This window comes from Bactrocera dorsalis, unplaced genomic scaffold (genome assembly GCF_023373825.1).
Source record: "Bactrocera dorsalis isolate Fly_Bdor unplaced genomic scaffold, ASM2337382v1 BdCtg423, whole genome shotgun sequence".
Lineage (NCBI taxonomy): Eukaryota > Metazoa > Arthropoda > Insecta > Diptera > Tephritidae > Bactrocera > Bactrocera dorsalis.
In genome coordinates, this window is record NW_026038474.1 from 1 (window position 1) to 14,893 (window position 14,893).

The following is a 14,893-nucleotide window of genomic DNA, read 5'->3' on the forward strand; positions in this document are numbered from 1 at the left end:
TATAGATTTATTTTTATGATGAATAAAAGTTGTCATAGAATAGGTTAGAGTGGATCGCAGTCAAGTACAATAGTAAAATTCTTTACGCGTGCGGAAATGTTTAGATAAATAAAAATAATTAAATTTACTACGCAAATAGCAATACAATATATCTAAAAATTCATTTAACAAAAATAAAATAAATTAATTTTTCCACTATATTTCCTTTGTGAAAATAACAAATAGTTTTTATGTTATGAGTTCCTTTTTTATTGATATATGCGTTTCCACTCTAATTTAACGATATGTGGTAATATTAAGGGTGTTAAGGCACGATTTTATATATACATACATCAGGTACGCTCCACGGAGTTTAGGTCCTGGTTTTGATATTAGGAGCTAACGTTTCTAATGTTAAAATTTTCCTTCAACTAGTGATTTATGAAGTATTTTTTTTATGTCTGACAACCTTTGTCGTGTTTTTCGTGGTGTGTGTTTGAATGCCATCGCCAACCAGTGTTGCACTAATACAAAATAAACTTAACTTATATATTTAACTTAAAATAAATGTCTTTCAATATGTACATACATACTTGTAATTCATTTAATTTATTTTGCTTATTTTGCACAAATTAAAATTTGTCTGTACATAAATGAGAATTCTTTTAAACTTTATTCAAACCATCAGATATAAATTATAATGAATATATTCAAATAATTAACATGTTTTCTTGCTTGAAGCATATCTCAAAGTTTCGCAAAAAGGTTTCAGCAGTGGAGGCAGTGCCAGTGGGTATATGTACATATATGTATGTGTATAAATATTTTTAATTGTGTTAATTTGCCTAAACCAAAGGCTAATTAATTACTACATATTACATTTGTTATAAAAATATTTGTATTTTTATGACTTTTGAACTTTTAATTGCAATAATTTGCACATAATCGATCAAAAAACAATTAGTAATTATTATTTACTTAAGTAAGGCTATAATTTCCTTATATACGACAACTAAATATATTTATATAGAGAAAAGTGCAGTAATTGTATATTTTGTCAAAGTAAAAAAATAATAAAGGCAAATTTATTAGAATTATTTTATTTAACTGTATTGAAGCGATAATAATTATTTTTTAAGGACTTTGTTCTAGTAAAACGTACACAAAATATAATGCAAATAAATTTAAATGACGTTCAAAGTTTTTTCAACCTTTTGTTATTGTCGTGATTTTTTTCGTGATTTTCGCTTGGTTCTCTGCATGTATATATGTATTGGTTTAGATATTTTAGAGTTTTTGTACATAAATGTCAGTAAAATCCGTGTTTACATAGATTATTATCTGTTATTATTTACACTCCTATTTAATTTTTTATTCGTCTCTTTCAATAAAAATTCAAACCGCCAGGTATTTTGTGCAGTGGTATACCTAAAGTTTTCAAATAAACAATATCAATAACTTCGGACAATGAAAAACAATTCGCATTGGCAAGAAATTTATTGTAGATAAAATCGATACAAATTTAGCATAGGTAAATTACTTACTAGTGTCTAACGTATGCCGATTTTTTATTATTAACCATACGAGTTGATCTTAACTTATTTTTTTCTTTCCTAAATTCAAAAATACAAACAGGTGTTTCATATATTGCAGACAGATCTTTAAAATGTATTTAATAATTGCAGTAGGTTTGCATCTTTGCAAGTAATCATTGCTAATGCTCAACACTTCAATATATGGATCTCAACAAAACAGGGAAAAAAATAACACTCAGTTAAATTGCCAAGCATTTCTTATGCTTAGAAGTATTTGCCGGCGCCTTCTAATCCAGCATGCCGGGCTCCATAAATACGGAAATATTTTTGTAATATATTCTTTGTGTTATTGTGGCATGCTGCTTAGAGTTCTTCGGTTTATTTACTGTCACATTTTTTAAATTGGATTTCGTTAATTTTTGAATTTCTGTCGCTTGCTCGTGCCTTGCTAATTCTATTCTTGTTTAAACGTTGATTACTTATGTTATATTTGTTAAATTTCAACCATATTCCCCAGCATGCGACGCAACGCCTACCCTTAAACTCCAAAGTCAAAATCATTATAAAGCGCGGTTACGCAAAAAACACAACTTAAATATTGAATATTTTGAATGCATCACCCAATTTTTTCTCTCCCCAATTTGATTACCTCTCTTCGTTGGTGTCTGTCCACTTTTTTCGTAATACATCATAGGATGGCGCTGATTTCAACATTGCCACTTCATCGCTTCATGCATTAAGCAACAGTATGACCACAACCACACCTGCCACGGACAAGCAGAGCCCGCATACGTCGCCACGTTTCGCTCGCCGAAGCACTACTCCTAGCTTACTGGCAGTACAGAACGACTTATATGCAGGCCACATACCGAATCTTACATTGGTGAATTCTGGCGGCAGCAACTACATCGTGGCTGCTAACGCATCGGCTATAGCTAACGCAGTACTTTCACCACAGCCCACGCCCACTGCACCGCCTATACATGCCCCCAATGGCGGAAGTAGTAGTACAAATGTCGCGAGTGCTGCGCAAAAATCGACACATCGGATGAGCGCGCCTCTTATGGGAGCTACCTCAGCCTCGAACGGCAGTAATCCCAACAGCAATTATGTGACGAGAATGGCGACAAGCAAATCCGAACATAACGACAATTCCTCGTATGCCATACTACAAGGCCTACAAGATCCTTTGCAAGCAAATACACAACAGCAGCACACAACTACACAACGTCATGTTGCTCCTCCGTTGCCACCGCGAAAGGCATCGCCTGGTGTTGAGAATAGTGCCACAACAATTATAGCTGGTGCAAGTTGTACTGTAACTCCAGTTATAGCTAAATCGTGTGAGACAGCGACAGTCAAACATAAAGGGCAAACAGCAATGGGTGGAGGAACTCCTTCAGATAGTTTAGCGACGAATACAGAAGGAGCTGCTGCGCCACCGCAAACAACAGCTCCACCCATACCTCCACATGGCAACTTGATGTTGGTAGACAGTATTGTTGAAGATTTGCGAGCACAACAGATTGGCGTGACCACATCGACGACTTCCACTCCTCATTCACTGACAACACAGTCAACAGCGGGTTCTGGACCTGCTTCTACGCCTACACGCTCAATACTCGACGATGACATAGTCGGACCGGCAGAAACTATTATGGGTGTAATTGACACTCGGCCCTTGGAAGCACGATTGGCAGTATCCGCTCGCATTTTGGAACCAACAACCGTAAAGCTGCCACCAGTAACTGCTATTAACCCCATGGCGTGCACTCCGCATTACACACAAATATGCAATGCGACTTCATCAACGCAACCACTGGCAATGGCACCAGCTGCAACCACGGGAGGCTCAGTAGTAACTGCGACAACGGTGGCATCGCAGCGAAGTCAACAGCAAGCCACACAAACACTACAGCAACTACAACAACAGCCGCTTCTATACGAGAATGTGGCGATCAATCAAAAAGACTGCAATGTACCATATGAAAATATCAATCTTGAATACATTGCACGGCTTGTGAAGGAGGGCTATACCAAAGAAAACGCTATTACAGCGCTGGGCATTTCTCGCAACAATATTGAGATGGCATGCGACATTTTGCGCGAGTTCGTGTCGAAGAGTACTGTTTGAGATGAGCGGCCGGCAAGTATGATACCTGAGATATTATCAAATCTAGTAAGCATTGAATGCAATATTACATACATAGTTACATATATCAGGTTAGTCTAAAGAAAAATTTCATGTTTGCCCTTTCGAAAAGCGTTTGGCAAGTTAAATTCGACATAAGTAAAAGTAAAAACTGAATTCCAACTTCTGAAAAGTCTTACATCAATTAATAATGCATACATTTTTATTTAAACACCCTCGATTTAAGTAAATTGTTTGAAATAGTTTATACGAGTATAAGAAATAAATTGAATTCCCCTTGAAAAGGACATATTTTAAATATAAAAATACTTAAAAATTTGTATGCCTATTGATTTAAATTTAAAGGAATATATGTGTAATTTTACCGTAAATACGAGATCGTATACTCACATACATACACATATGTATGATCTGCAGCTTATATTCATAAATACAAAGGCAGTTATTAGCACGTAGTGGCAGAATGAACAAATAATCAATCCTTATTACTCAAAATGTAAGAAAATGATCGAAAAGGTAGACAGCTAGTTTCAATTTATGTACAATTGACTTGAAGCTTAAAAAACCAGTACTAAACAATCCATAACGATTTTAGTATTAAGATTCTTATTAATATAGCATACATATATGAACTCGAACCAGTATACACACACTTATATACATATACATATTTATTGCAATAATATTTACAGGAACAACTCAAGTATGACATTATGTACTCTAAAAACTGCTTATATACATAAAGTAAATACGAAAACAAATTTTCTATACTCCAATATCAACAACGAAAACAGAAGAAACCAATTAATAACTCCCAATTTGCTTCCTTTTTTTCTAACAAATAGGGGGGTTCTTAATTAACTATACTATCACGGGAGAAACTTTATTAAATAAGTGTGTGTTTAACATACATATTTCAATTCGAATTCATTGAAAAAGTGCAATGCTTAGGGATGTTGAACAAATTTCCGTTTGAGGTTCACTTTTTTTGGAGATTTTGTAGTGGGTTATGACAAAGCTAATTCTACTGAAACAAAACAACTGTTCTTTGGTTCGGAAAAATATTAACGAAATGTTTCGTTATTAGTATTGTCAGTAGAAAATATCGAAATGCCAAACTGCAAACAAGAATTTTGTGTCATTGTGTCACTCTTCTTAGCAAACGCGAACGTTGGAAAATTTGAGAATAACACAGAATCGTAAAATGGTAATTCATATAAAATCCACAAACAAATCGGGACCTAATCCTCCAATCTGGTTAATTTATAAAAGCTACTTGGACCAAATCAAAATTACAACTTACTTGTCACATATTAAAGTATATTTGTAGTATTTCATTTATCTAACCAGTCATCAAATTGGAGAGTTACTATAGTAATTCTGTTAGCCTGTGTTCGATGGGTTTATAATGCAAAGGGAGAGATTAAAAGTAGTTTGAGAGTTTTTTTTTTTAATTTGAGATCTCTTGATATCATTACTTTTTAAATTACAATGTAATATCCTAAAAAGTATTATGAAAGAAAACTTGATAGGGATAATTTCTCCATGAACGCATGCAAATTATTATGGAAGAAATAATATGGGTAACATTTGGTTTTGGCAACATGGTGCTCATTTCACTGGTTCTAGCTCTGTCGTATGGAATTAGCTTCCACATTCACTATTGTGGATAACTGTTCAGGAACACTGTCTCATTGTAGTTTGTGCGCCAAATTATTAATTTGTAATCCTTAATTTTGGGATTAAAAGTAAAATTAAAATTTAAATTTTGTATTTTAATTAAATTGTAAAAATTAAAAAAATCATTTTCATGTCTAAAATCAGAACTAAAATATAAATCGTTTGAATGTGTAAGTTTTCGGGCCAATATTCTAGAGTATTGTGGTTGAACAGTTAATTTAAAAGGGCATCTAAATACTATGCTCGGTTGCAGTGATTATATTGCTTTGAACGGAGCTCAGGAGAGACCAGTCAGTTTTTACAAAAATTATCGAAAAGAAGATTTGCTGAAAATGTTCCACTAATCCCCATATTGCAGCTTATAACTGAACTAAATCTGAAAGATCTTTTGCTATATATCATTCCATTCCATGGTTACATAGTGGACATGGCCAATACATGCTTTTTCAATGAATGTTTGCACATATATGTATGTACGTCATTTGAACCTTTCATAATCCGCAGAAGGTATAATGCAAATTCTGCATGCAGAAGAAGCAAGCAATATTGTATTTTATTTATTTGTTGTAAACCGGAACGGATCGGTGTATTTTATCCGATCAAGGACTGTGAACTCGGCAGAATTCTGCCGCAACAACACTAACATTACCATTTTGGTTTTGATTCCTTTTTCAAAGATAGGTGAACTGGAGTTTGGAACTGACAATTCTCTAAATCACTTGAAACCACGAAACATTGAAATATAATATAGTTAATAAATTGATTGTATTAACGAATGCTTCCTATTTTTCACTATACATATACTAAAGTTGGTTGTTACCAAACGGTGCTAAACATTACCACTTATGTTTGTAGGATACGATTTGTGACTGTCTACAAATCAAAAAACCTATCTTAACGGTTAATGGATTTTCATGAGAGTTCCTTTTCATGTTACTTTCATGCACTCGAAGGTTTATCATTACACGTAATGAAGCGACCACTGTTGGCAGCCACGACCACATAGAGAACATGCGAGAGTAATGTTTCGAGTTAAAAACAAAAAAAAATCTCAATTCAAAATTTCTGTATGAACTCGGGTTCTTTACTGATTCAAATATAATGTTTGACCTTATCTTATATTACTGCTCGACTTTTTTTTATACAATTTGAATACTTATGTTAATCGCGTCAACTGCTTGCTTTTCAAGAAGTACTGTTTTATAGTGGAATACTTAATATTGATCAAAATCATAAAGCACTTATTTTTCATTTATAATTTTGAGTCACAAATGCCTTTTTTTGGATTCTTGTGGTAGTTTGTTCAGCTAACCTGGGATGCGTGCACAGTGCATTTCATATACATACATACATACATTCACATTTATATTTTTAAAAACGTTGAGAAATCATTTCATCGGGAGGAGAGTTCCGTACACGCGTATTTTACGAAGACGATTATTACTTTATTGTACGTACACACCAGTGTAACACAACCAGAGCTGGGCATTTATAATTACTATTAGAATCTAATCACTTGTGCGATTGCGAATACTTTAATTGCAACATTTTTTACTGGTTTTAGCTGCATTAAACATAACCATACTTTTATGGTTGCAGTTGCAGCAATTGAAAATTAAAAAATGGAAGGTTTAAAAATCGTAATATTTTAGATTCCAGCATCAGTGATCACAATTAAAATAATCGCAATCGAAATGTAATTTGCCTAGCTTTGTTTAAATGTATATTAATACAATACAAATACAAAAATTAAAGAAGATAAAATTAAATTAAAAACAACTGTTCATAGTACATAGGAATAATCGAAATTAATAAAGTTCAACAAGACGGCAGCAAGTATGCAATAAATAATAATACTACAAAATTATATCTCTGATGTTATGGCAATGAAAAAATAAATATATACATACATATATACTTTTTTACTAAAGGTAAATTTCTGTCAACTTCAAATAATCGAAAATAGTAAATAAAGTAAATTTTGTGTTGAATGATTACTTGAAATCCACCTGCATTGAGCGCTGTTGCCCAAACAGATTGTTTAAAATTTATAAACAAAGCAATAAAAAATAGTTTTAGAAATATCAGAAAAGGAGCATTAACACATTTTGTCAATCAAAGGTAATACACATAATTTTAAATATATTCTAAAGCTTAGATCAACCTCGGAAAAATATTTTACAATTACATATGTATGTATGTACATAGATATATGGCATGTCATGTAAACATGAATTCATAATCTCGATCAAATCAAGTCAAAGAGCAAATTTACGATTAGTGAAAATTTGTCCTAAAACAAATAAGTCAGCAAACATACCACAACTAAGTCGATTACCAGGATAATTCGCGTCGTGTTTTACTTTGTAATTATTGTGTACATTTAACAATTACTGTAACAGTCTTGATGTTTTTATAAGCACCGACTCCTTTTGAATATTAATAGGAACGTGATGGATCAAACAAGAACCAATTAAGATGATACAACTAGTATTGCATAATCAGCAAATAAATGCAATAAAATATACATAATACATACATACGTATACATATATATAAACATTAAATCATATACATACATATACATGCGTACATAAACTATATTTTCCATAGACATGCCATAAAAAGCTATTTAAGCAGATGCAATTATTCTTATAAATAAAAATATATTTAATAAAAAATAAAAACTGTTTCAATTAAATATTTCCTCATCGGTGGTTAAATGTTGATATTAATTGGAATTGAAAAGTTGCAAATATACACTGCGCTTCATCAGGTTAGCACACATCAGGTTTATATAGTTGTGGTTAATTTATATCGAAACTATTTAGATAGATAGATGATAGATAGATGGAAAATACCATTGCACTGCGACCTGGTCTATTGTACCCTCATTCATATCACCATGTGATTCTAAGAAGCTACAATTTTAAGATGATTAGCGATCATTAACGAATAATTTTTCTACTAAATAAAGAAACAATTGTTGTTAAACATTTTTTAATATTTTTTTTTTTTGAAAGCAACAAAAAACAAGCAAGAAGGGCTAAGTTCGGGTATAAACTCTTGCAACTTGCAAGGATTAAAGCAAGGGAAGTACCTTCAGATACATGAAGCTTGTTACTTCTATGGGGTCTAGAGTTTTCACCAGATTTTATTCATTCATGCATATTCATAAATGCATCGTTACTAGATAAACACGATCTCTCAAAATTATTAAGGTAACTCACATATAGGCTTGTTGCGTTGTTGTTGTTCTAATGGGTACCTAGTCCCCGTTAGGTTGGTAAGGGTTAGACTAGTTGTCATCTAACGGAAGGGCCAAGAAACGTGCTGTTTCGACGGGGTCGGATCAAAGAGAGGAGGGTGTCAGACGAGTGGGGTTGGTGGGGCATGCAAAGAGGTGGCCAGTGTCATGTGGATACTCACTTCTTGCATGACATATATTTTATATGTCGGGGTCTATTCTGGATAAGTAGGAGTTTAACCTGCTACCGTATCCGGAACGTAGTTGTACAAGTCTTAGCAACTAACATATTGGCCGATACATGCGGTATAAAGTCACTCGGAAGTTCGAAAATCTTTATATAAGGTATAAAGGACGTATTCAACCCATTTGTAGCACACAAACAAAGTACTATAAGGAAAGGATTCTATCTGAATTTTAATTATAAATCTGACACATTGACCAATATTTTCAGTAAAAAGATACTGAGGTCCAAATATTCGGTACCAAGGGGCTTTTGTTGAATTTGGACAATTTTCGGTCGTAAAGTGGCATAATATAAAGGCATTATTCGTGCAAAGTTGTATCCCGTTATATTAATTGCTTCTAGATTTGTGCTCTCATAAAGAAGGAATCAGATGGAATTTAAAATTGTGTTATATGGGAAGTGGACGCGGCTGTAGCCCGGTTTCTTTCACACTGTAACATGTAAATTGCCAAAGCAATGTTACATACCAAATTTGGTTCAAAACGGTCGAGCGGTGTTGAGATATTTGTTTTCACTTAAAAGTGGGTAGTGCCATGCCTATCGTCCAATTTTGACACCGGCTCCATTAAAGGGCGTTATCATCCATTTCCACACTGTCGGTAAGAGTTATTATAATATTAACCGTAAGTGGTAAGTGGCACAGCCACTTTTCACAAGCCTCTTTTGAGTTAAACTTTACACTAACAAGGGCATTCGCCATAGACAGGAACAGGTAGTAATCACTTGGCGCTATGTCCGGGCTGTATGGTGAATACGATAAAACCTCCCATTCGGCGTTGTCCTAGTGGAACACTACACCCTTTCTGTTTGCCAATTCTGGACGCTTCTGGTCGATCGCCTGCTCCAAGCGGTCCAGTTGTTCGCAGTAGACGTTATAATTAAGCGTCTGGCCATATGGGAGCAGCTCATAGTGGACGATTCCCTTCCAATCCAACCAAACACACAACAAAACCTTAATGGTCGTCAATCCCGGCTTGGCCACTGTTTGGGACGACTCACCAGCCTTCGACCACGACCGTGTTCGCTTGATATTGTCGTATGTGATCCATTTTTGTCGCCAGTCGCCATCGGCTTCAAAAATGGGTCGAGTTGGTTCCGTTTCAGCAGCATATCGCAGGCGTTGATTCGGTCCAGTAGGTTTTTTGCATCCAAAATCAAGCTTTTTTGTGTATCCAGCCTTCTGCAGATGGTTTAAAATGGTTTGGTGACTAACTCTCATCGTCTGGGCGATGTCACGAGATGCCACCTGCCGCTCTAACTCGATGCTTTCCATGATTTGATCGGTATTCGACGTCACAGGTCTTTCACCGGCTGGCTTATTCATGGTGTCGTTTTCACCCGCTCTGAAACGTCGAAACCATTCCGGAACGTTTTTCTAGCGGATTTGCCTTTAACGAAGGAAAGCTTTAAAATAGCGTGAGTTTCTGCGTTAGTGAACTCCATTTTTATGATAATAACAGCTTAGTAGACAATTGTTGACATTCTTGGCCGTAGGGAACTTGCTGTGGGTGTTCCACTGGGCCGATGAACTGACTGCTTTGTTTTGTAGGCTAGCTGGCCTGTAGCGATGCCTTCCTGAAATTCCAGTAACTGAATCAACTTTCCGCCATTTGTTTCTTAATGCGCGCTGGGGTCATATCAATAAAATGGTGAAATAACCATATTGTCGCATCAATCAACTTGAAGTTACCATTTTGATTTCTCATCCTAATGTGGTACCTGATCTTTCATTTAAAATTTCTTTTATAAATGGCTTAGCTCGTTCATATGTATGTGGATAATAATCGAACGGTCTTGTTGGCTGCCCACAGGGTGGAATGGTATCCCAACTTGTCGAGGACGACCCACAAGCTCCGCTGTCAAGGATATGCAGATGACATTGTTATTATAGATAGAGATTCGAGAATACCCTCTGCGATTTAGTACAAAGAGGTTTAAAGCTAACTAAGGGATGGTGCAGTGGAATTGAACTGATTATCAACACCTCGAAGACGACCATCGTCTTGTTTTAGAAATGTAGGTCCCTGCCCGGTCTCAAGGAACCTAACTCTTGGGGTCAGAGCGGTAGGGATGACTAATATCGTCAATTATCTTGGTCTCACGCTGGATTTCACTCTGCGGTGGAAGCAGTTCATTGAAGCATTAAGCTACTAAAGCACTAATGGTGTGCAATAGATTAGTTGGTAAATCCTGGGACTGCAAGTCAAGAATTGATGAAGCTGTATCGACTTGCGTGCATATGCGTGTATGGTGCCATGCGCACAATCACGACGGCAGCACTTGAAGTTATGCTTGAACTCACACTACTTGACCTAGTAATCGGTCAGGTAGCCAAACAAACACTACAAATTACAACAGAAGGGTTTCGCAGAGGTAAGTAAATCTCTTCCCAGCGTATGAAGCACTTAAGCGGGGATATAATACCATTAGGTCTTCTCCCAAGGGACAGCATTACCAAAAGAGTAAACTTCACTAAGAAGTTCAAAGTTACCCATAACAGTATTGCTGAATGGGATGATTCCATTCTCGAGCTACTGCTTAGGGGTAGTACAATCAATTGGTACACCGACGGCTCGAAAACATCGGAGGGAATCGGAGCAGGAGTCGCAGGACTATGCACCAAACTCTCTATACTTATGGGAAGTTCTCCGAGCATATTCCAAGCAGAGGTCTTTGCTATAAGTCGGTGCGTAGATATAAAACTCCAACGACAGTCAAGCGGCACTTAAAGAGATCTCTGCTTATGAGATCAAATCGTTATTGGTACAGGAGTGTATAGAACGGCTGAACAGTCTTATCAGAAGGAAACAAGTCTGAGTGAGGTATAATCAAGAATGAACTGGCCGACGAGCCCGCCCGCTCCGCAGCATCTACCAACATAGTAGGGCCGGAACCCTTTATAGCTGTTTGTCCTCATACGACAAAAGAGCTGCTCCGTAAAGAGGAAGAAGTGGTGAGGTAGAGGTATTGGCAACAATTCCAAGGCATACGCTATGCCATGTTGCTAATGGGTGGTTATAACCTTAACAGGCTTAAATATATCTACATAACATGGGCCTGTAACTGCAGAACACCTGCTAATTGACTGCATAGCAGTCTGCAGGCGCAGGATAAAAGCCCTTGGATCCATGTTTACAAATAGAGATCACATCGCCTCATTGGAACCTAGCTGTATATCGGAACTTATCAATATGCAGGGACTAAGTCTGTCTGACTTAAGAGAGGGCACAATAGACCATAGATCGCGGTGCAATTCTCACCTATTTATCTTATCGTATCTTAAGAAGAGCACAAGAGCTTTTAAAACTCTTACCAGTATTTTCAAAATTCTATTAGCGACGTAGTAAAAATACAAGTATTTACACGGTAAAAGGTGTGTAAACAATTAGGAGAAATTGATACCTGTTTCACCACCAAGACCCTGAAGGTCCTAAAAATCGTTGATGAAGAAATCAATATTATTAAAAAATCTTTGCTGCAACATACATAATTGTTGCCAATAAGGTGATTGTGTTAATTATAAAATTAACGACAAAATGCTTTGGGATTCTTAAAACAAAACCTTAACAAGACTTAAGAATTTATTGTACCAACTTTTCAATAGTTTGGCTTTTATTTCGACTCATTCGTCATTTACATTTGTATTTAACAAGTGTTAAAATCTTTAATTAAATTAATCATTTAAATTATTTTTTTATTAAAATATTTACGTGTCGATTTCAACGTTAAAATGGCAGTTTCGAAGTTTTAGCTTTTTATTTGCCGTAACTTTTCTCACATTTTTAACAAGTACGTACACGGTAGCCAGCGACAGTTACACCTGTTGAATTTGTCGATTACAGTTGACTTCGCTTTACAATGAGCAACGAAATATACTCAAATAACTCTACCCAAACATTTATATAATTAAATCAGAAGTGAGTAAATGAAAGTTGGTTTTTATTTCACATTGATTTTATTTAATTCTCTTAAAGAATCACATTCTTCACACAATTTATTTTCAGTGTATTCGCACATTTCTATTCATTAATAGTTTTTTTCGTAGTTTTTATTCAATTTAATTGTAATTGGCCAAAATGTTAAATATTTAGTTATATATTTTCTCATACTATATTGTTTCACTTTTAATAGCTGAACATAAACATGGAAATTTACGTTAATAATAGAATAACATACATTTGCAACGCTTGCATAAGTAATGCAAATAAAGCAATTAAATATAATAGTATATTAGCTTCACAGAAAAAATAAATATTCAACTTAATTGCATTACTTGCACTTGTGTTCAGCAACTGGAAGAGCGCAAATACGTATGTATGTGTATAAAAGTGCCAACATTACAATAAATGCGTCGGCACCATTCAAATAATTATCTTTTATATCATTATAATAAGCATAATAAGACTTCTAATTTTAATAATACGAAAAAATGCAGCTTAGTTATTGACTTTAATGTTACAGACGAGTTACATTACAACTTAGCAACATTACACAGATACATTTTTTGTATTACGAAGATTTAACACTGCGTACGTAAAAAAAGTTGATGTGTGCGTTAACCTCAATTATATTATATCTGGCTAACCGTTGTGAGTTTTCGTAAACGATGCCAAATTGCACGATCGACGTACTTAAAACAGAATTTTAAAATAAGTGGAATTTTATAAATTGCATAATAGGTAGAGGAGGAAAACAATTCTGCGAGCACAGTCTGATACATATATGATTATGTCATGGTGCCAAATACAGGATTATGACGACAAATTCCTGGACCATATTCCTCATAAGCAGCCTTTGTGTGGCACACTTGATAAAACTCAGGCTGCAAGATAAAAAAAGAAGCGTTTGAGCATATACAAGCCTTACGAACTTTGGCCAATAAAGGTAATTACCGTGGATGCCAACATGCTGCCTCCAAACCATACAGCATATCGCTGCATATGATGTGTTATGACTTGTACATCGATTGGTTTTGGCTAAAAACATACAATGTAGGTATGGACATATTATTTTTTTAGGTATGTTAAGTGATGTTTACCTTAATGCGACCTTCAGATAAGTTTTCGCTGATTCGGAGGCGTGTGTCAACAGATCGTTTGATATCACGCTGTAAACGGCGTCCGAAATCTTTGAACATCGTGGAACCGCCGCTCAATACTATATTATTGTATAGGGGTCGTCGCACATCAATCGGGCAATTTTGTATGACATTATCTACGATTTCCGATAGTGGAGTTGTGAAATCGGGGTTCGAAAATTCGGGATGGAAGAAAATCTCAGGTCCTAAAACGTAGGTAATATATTATTAACATGGAATAGAAAACTTATAAGCATAATATATATTGCATACCTAAGAAACGTTCGTAACCTACATCGACGCTGAATGGATTCTTAGTCACCGCATTTGTACCCGTATAGTTGCGTATCCATTTGCCCGGCTCCGTATCATATTTGGCAAATTCTTTGGCAATGTCTGGACAAATATAACAGTGCTTCTCCTTAATCGCTTTGGCAGTTTCTAAACTTTGCTCTGGCGGTATGCCCACTTCACGTTCTCGCAATAAACTCTGTATGAAAGAGGTGATATTGCGACCAGCAATGGGAATATGTTTGATACAAGAACCAATTACGTAGCCCTCAGCCTGAAAAGAGTTTAGACATTAAAAATTACACATACCTGCTTGAATTTTGTACAGCAACTTTTCTATTAGCGGTAAAATAAATATTGACATATTGAGCATTCATATCGATTGCTATTTTGCTGAGATAAGATAAAGTTTCTAATACAATAAGTCGCCGTCAACAATTGAAAGACCATTTTTATATGTATATATGATTTGAATACATACCACTGGTATAACGTGTGTTACGCCGTCACCGCTATCGACAACGATGCCTGTTAGTGTACGTCCTTCTACAGGCCTGGCGGCCCAACTCGCGGCCAGGGCAAGTACAGCCTATAGGAAAAAATACGTATATATGTGATCATATGTGCTTTTCCTCCAAAATATACACACACATACCTGCACGGCGATATAGAGACCAGGAACATT

General features: G+C 35.4%; 2 protein-coding genes across 2 annotated transcripts; one reads left to right on the top strand and one right to left on the bottom strand.

The window, feature by feature from the left end:
* Nucleotides 1–2,206: 2,206 nt before the first annotated feature.
* LOC125780293 (E3 ubiquitin-protein ligase CBL-B-B-like) lies at nt 2,207–4,702 on the top strand (the record flags this gene model as incomplete). Its single annotated transcript, XM_049462278.1, is given in 1 exon segment — nt 2,207–4,702. A coding segment is annotated over 1 exon segment (1,442 nt), but the record flags the coding sequence as incomplete, so codon positions are not given.
* An 8,060-nt stretch (nt 4,703–12,762) lies between these two features.
* On the bottom strand, nt 12,763–14,893 carry LOC105233429 (actin-related protein 3; the record flags this gene model as incomplete). Its single annotated transcript, XM_049462279.1, is given in 6 exon segments — nt 12,763–13,662; nt 13,733–13,816; nt 13,879–14,123; nt 14,191–14,482; nt 14,690–14,797; nt 14,864–14,893. Coding segments are annotated over 6 exon segments (855 nt in total), but the record flags the coding sequence as incomplete, so codon positions are not given.